The sequence below is a fragment of the Magnolia sinica genome, chromosome 1 (assembly GCF_029962835.1).
Source record: "Magnolia sinica isolate HGM2019 chromosome 1, MsV1, whole genome shotgun sequence".
NCBI classification, from domain to species: Eukaryota; Viridiplantae; Streptophyta; class Magnoliopsida; order Magnoliales; family Magnoliaceae; genus Magnolia; species Magnolia sinica.
Window position 1 is genome coordinate 127627491 of NC_080573.1, and position 4697 is coordinate 127632187.

A 4697-nucleotide genomic window follows, 5' to 3' on the forward strand; every position below is an offset into this window, starting at 1 on the left:
CAATTCTGGGCTGTGCAACCCGGCATAGCAGGATTGGTTGGCTAAAGTAGCTCGTTCTACCCCAAAATCATATATTTTACGTCAAGTAACTCATTCTGGATTGCGAGATACGCCCGATCTAAGGTCCGACGGTCCGAATCACTTCTGTCGTCGACCGGGCCTTTTCTGATCCATCTTGGCCATGAAACTGTCCGCAACCCGCTCTACATCAATAACCCAAAAACTCTTAGAGTGGAATATTTTAACCCTTCCTTCAAATTTAGAAAAGAGAATAATTGTGCGGGTCACTAATTGAAAGTGGAGGATCATCTCCTACTAAAGATTTTCAAGGCAATCATCATCAACAATATATCTCATTAATCTATAAATCATTTTGACCACATAACATCATAGCATATTTAATGACTAGTTCATACTTCTCATATAATAATGTCCTAACATGTTGTTGTGGAAGTGGATTGCATCCAACAAGGCCCTAGATGTACTTAATTAAAATGCGAAAAGGCCCACGGTGAAAAAGCAAAGACTTCCTACATGAAATAACGAATTTTCCTTTTACAAAATGTAAGTCCCTCGCCAGTGTAATAGTGCGACTTGGCTGCGACCCAGAGAGCAATGATGTAGGTGAGATACTGACCATAGGGCCCACCTCAATGCATTCAATGTATGTCCATACCTTTATCTATTTTCCAGCTTATTTTAGGATATGGTCCCCAAAATGAAGTAGATACAAATTTTAGGTGGATGATACCATAAGAAACAATGGTCATTGAACGCCCAGCTTATTTTAGGATATGGTCCCCAAAATGAAGTAGATACAAATTTTAGGTGGATGATACCATAAGAAACAATGGTCATTGAACGCCCAGCTTATTTTAGGATATGGTCCCCAAAATGAAGTAGATACAAATTTTAGGTGGATGATACCATAAGAAACAATGGTCATTGAACGCCCAGCTTATTTTAGGATATGGTCCCCAAAATGAAGTAGATTCAAATTTTAGGTGGATGATACCATAAGAAACAATGGTCATTGGACACCCACCATGATAATTATACTTACTTTCCTTTATTTTGGATTGTTGTATGTATAACTCTTCCCCTTGGAGAGATTGGATGAATCCATACCAAATGGAGGAGTCTGTTTTACCTGCTTGTGGGGCCCACCGTTATGCATAAATGGCATATGCTTGCTTCACCAAAAAAAAAAAAAGTCAAGACCCCCGAAAATTCAGGCAAATATGACGATTATCAAGTGGGCCATGCATAGAAAAACAAGCGACAACCTACCAAAACTTCCTAATTCATGTGGTGGGCCACGTGATAGTTGGATCAGCCCAATTTTGAAATCTCCCATTGTCGTGATTGAGACAACGATCGAGCGATGAGACCGAACCTGTTTGATGGCATTCGCTCAAGTCATCGAGCTCAGATGCCTAAAAGTAATTGTGTATGAGGCATGTGTAAAACGGTCAATTATTCAAAGATGACGGTGCTAATAGCTCAGGTGGGTTAGGCCGGGTTGAGAGTAACCGAGCCCAACCTAATATCAAAAGAACCCAACTTGCAGCCCTGGTCAACCAGTATTCCAACAGAGCTGCCTAACCCGAGCTAAACCCAAAGTCCTCTACATTCAACTCAAACCAACTTAATCCAACCTAACCCAAATACATATGATTATTCCCAACCCATCCTAATCTGATCTGAAGTTGTTCAACCCAATCCCAACCTGAAGACTAAGCGGGTTGGCGATTTCCAACCTGATTCAATTCGAGGACCTTGACAACCCAACCCCGAACTTGGGTTGGGTCTCGCAGTCCTATAATAGACGGCGTTTCCTCATAACAACAAGTCTGTAATGAAGCTTTGAAATTGTGTGTGTGAGAGAGAGAGAGAGGAAGTGACCAGTGATATGTAGCTTAATTTGTGTAGTATGTGATTAAGGCGACATGTTCAGCAAGTTTATAAAAGACCCACCAAGATAAGGATCCATCACAAATTTAGATATGATCGTCAATGCCGTCTCATATAATCTTTTCGAAATGAGAGGTCTTCTTAGAGATGATCAGAGCCTTGACAGCAATTACGAAAATTCAAGAATCGGATCAATGTTAGAGTAGATGGGAACCAATATTGAATTGGGATTTGATCTAGATCAAGCGAGATTGATTGTATAAGATTTACAGATCCCTATGATCATGCTAGCAAGAGATCTAAAAATGATTTCTAATATACAAAGATTGATTTTGCTAGATTGGATGATCAGAGAACAACTGAGCTATAAAAGGAGAACAAGATGAACTCAAGCACACAACAAATAGAATCTATTTACACAGTGCAATGTTGTTTTTATCTTTTATCTTAGTTTTTAATCACTCCGCTTCTCTTCAATTACATTGGAGAATGTTCGAGGTTTAGGTTAACTTAGAAGCAGCCACTTTTATGTGCATATATGATTTGCCAAACATGAGCCACAAATTCAATTCTATGACGCCAGCGATAATCATGTGACTAGATTTGAAATCGAACCACGACACCATTAAAAACCAATAATCATTAAAATAACCATAGTAATAACCATTAAAATAACCATATTACAATATTACTTGCGCTTCCCCCATAGCATTTTTCATGTCCAGTTCATGTTCCGAGTGATATGAATGGTCTAGATCTCTGGCACGTGTGCCAAACGACAGTGGAGTGTCGCTTGTGCTGTGGTCGACAGATAAGCAGACCAACCTATTTTTTGGCCCAAATAATCTTCATGGCATGGCCCACCTTTTGCACGGCTCTGATGTTCTACACGAGTGAGACCTTGGCTCGAAAAACGGCGGGCTACATGTGAAAGATCATTTAGCAAAACACAGAAAAGCGCCTCGGTATGTGAACATTTTTCTCGAATAAGAAACTATTTCATCCTTCTTTTCTCTCCCCAATGCTCGTGTCATCCGTTTGCTATTCCAAAATAACCATATGTCCTCATTCCATCGACTCTTGTTCTGGATTTCTCAATCCCAGAAATCCAAATCCTTTCACCCCATTTCACCTCCCACTGTCCATATACATACACGTGCATGCACTCTCCAGTATCAAACACACATCCACTCCTCAGAATCTGACCACAATTCGTACGAAATCATCATGGCCCACCTTCAATCTTGTATCAGCTTGCCACAATTGGATCAGATCCACGCCCAGATGATCAGGTCCCACATGCTCCTGGTGGGCCCAGACCCAATTCAATTCCACTGGAACTGCATCATGAGATCCTATGTGAGGCTTTGCCTCCCATGCACGGGCCTTCGGGTCTATGTTCATATGTCGCGAGCTGGGGTTCCACCAGACTCTTATACGCTCCCGATCGTGCTAAAGGCCGTCGGCCACCTGTTTGCGATCGAGGTGGGCTGGCAGCTCCACTCAGCGACCATCAGGCGTGGGCTCGAGTCGAACGAGTTCTGCGAGACCGGTCTCATTAGCATGTATGCAAAGGCGGGCGAGTTCGAAAGTGCATTTAAGGTGTTTGAACAAAACCCTGAAAGGAAATTGGGATCTTGGAATGCAATTATAGGAGGATTTGCTCAGGCGGGTCACTCCAAGGAAGCCGTCAGATTATTTGTTGATCTCCGGAAATGCGGGTTCGAGCCTGACGATGTGACCATGGTCAGCGTCGCGTCTGCATGTGGAAGCTTAGGTGATTTGAGTCTGGCTCTACAAATCCACAAGTGTGTGTTCCCAGCCAGACGCTGGGCGAAATCAGATGTTCTGATGTCGAATTCAGTTATAGACATGTATGGGAAGTGCGGCCGGACGGACCTTGCCCACAAGGTGTTTTCGAAAATGGTACAACGCGATGTGTCTACATGGACCTCGATGATCATGGGCCTAGCCATGCATGGGCATGTAAGGGCCTCGCTGGATTGCTTTGGCCGCATGAGGGTGGCCGGCATCAGACCGAATCACGTGACGTTTGTGGGTGTTCTTAGCGCATGCGTGCATGGCGGATTGGTGGATGAGGGGAGGCATTACTTCGATATGATGACCCGCGATTATGGGATCACGCCAATGCTTCAACATTATGGTTGCATGGTCGATCTACTGGGCCGTGCTGGATTGCTAGGTGAGGCAAGATTAATGGTGGAGATGATGCCAATGAGAGCAAATTCAGTAATTTGGGGGTGTTTGTTGGGTGCTTGTGAGAAGCATGGGAGTGTGGAGATGGGGGAGTGGGTGGCCAGGAAGTTGGTAGAGCTGGAGCCTTGGAATGATGGGGTGTATGTTGTGCTATCTAACATATATGCTGGGGCTAGAATGTGGGAAGAGGTCGAGAGAGTCAGGTGTTTGATGAAAGAAAGGAAAGTTGCTAAGACTCCCGGGTATAGTTTAGCTACACTTTCAGTGGGCCCCAGATGATGAAATTGGATGTTGATTGGTCTTTTATGTGTGGTGGATGATTGAGTGAGAAATAGCCTATCTAATGTGTTTGTGTGGTGGTGATTGATGGATGCCATTTGAATGGTCCATGAATGGTGCAGAGATTAAGAGGCAATTCGCCTGGGTGAGATCCATGGATGGGACTCGCTTTGTACGTGCTCTAGTTCAAAAAACTAGGCCAGTCCTCTCATTAGGTGGGCCACTTGTATTAGTAAAAAAAAAATGGATGGTTGAGAAAAATTGGGCCAAATATCTGTACTTTGATA

General features: G+C 43.3%; 1 protein-coding gene across 1 annotated transcript; it reads left to right on the plus strand.

The window, feature by feature from the left end:
* Positions 1-2843: 2843 nt before the first annotated feature.
* LOC131258037 (pentatricopeptide repeat-containing protein At1g77170, mitochondrial) lies at positions 2844-4489 on the plus strand. Its single transcript, XM_058259068.1, has one exon. The coding sequence runs from the start codon at positions 2974-2976 to the stop codon at positions 4408-4410; it is 1437 nt and encodes a 478-aa protein (XP_058115051.1). The 5' UTR covers positions 2844-2973; the 3' UTR covers positions 4411-4489.
* The last annotated feature ends 208 nt before the right edge of the window (positions 4490-4697 follow it).

Coding starts and splice junctions, on each gene's coding strand:
- LOC131258037 (XM_058259068.1), top strand. CDS start 2,974: ATGTCCTCATTCCATCGACTCTTGTTCTGGATTTCTCAATCCCAGAAA.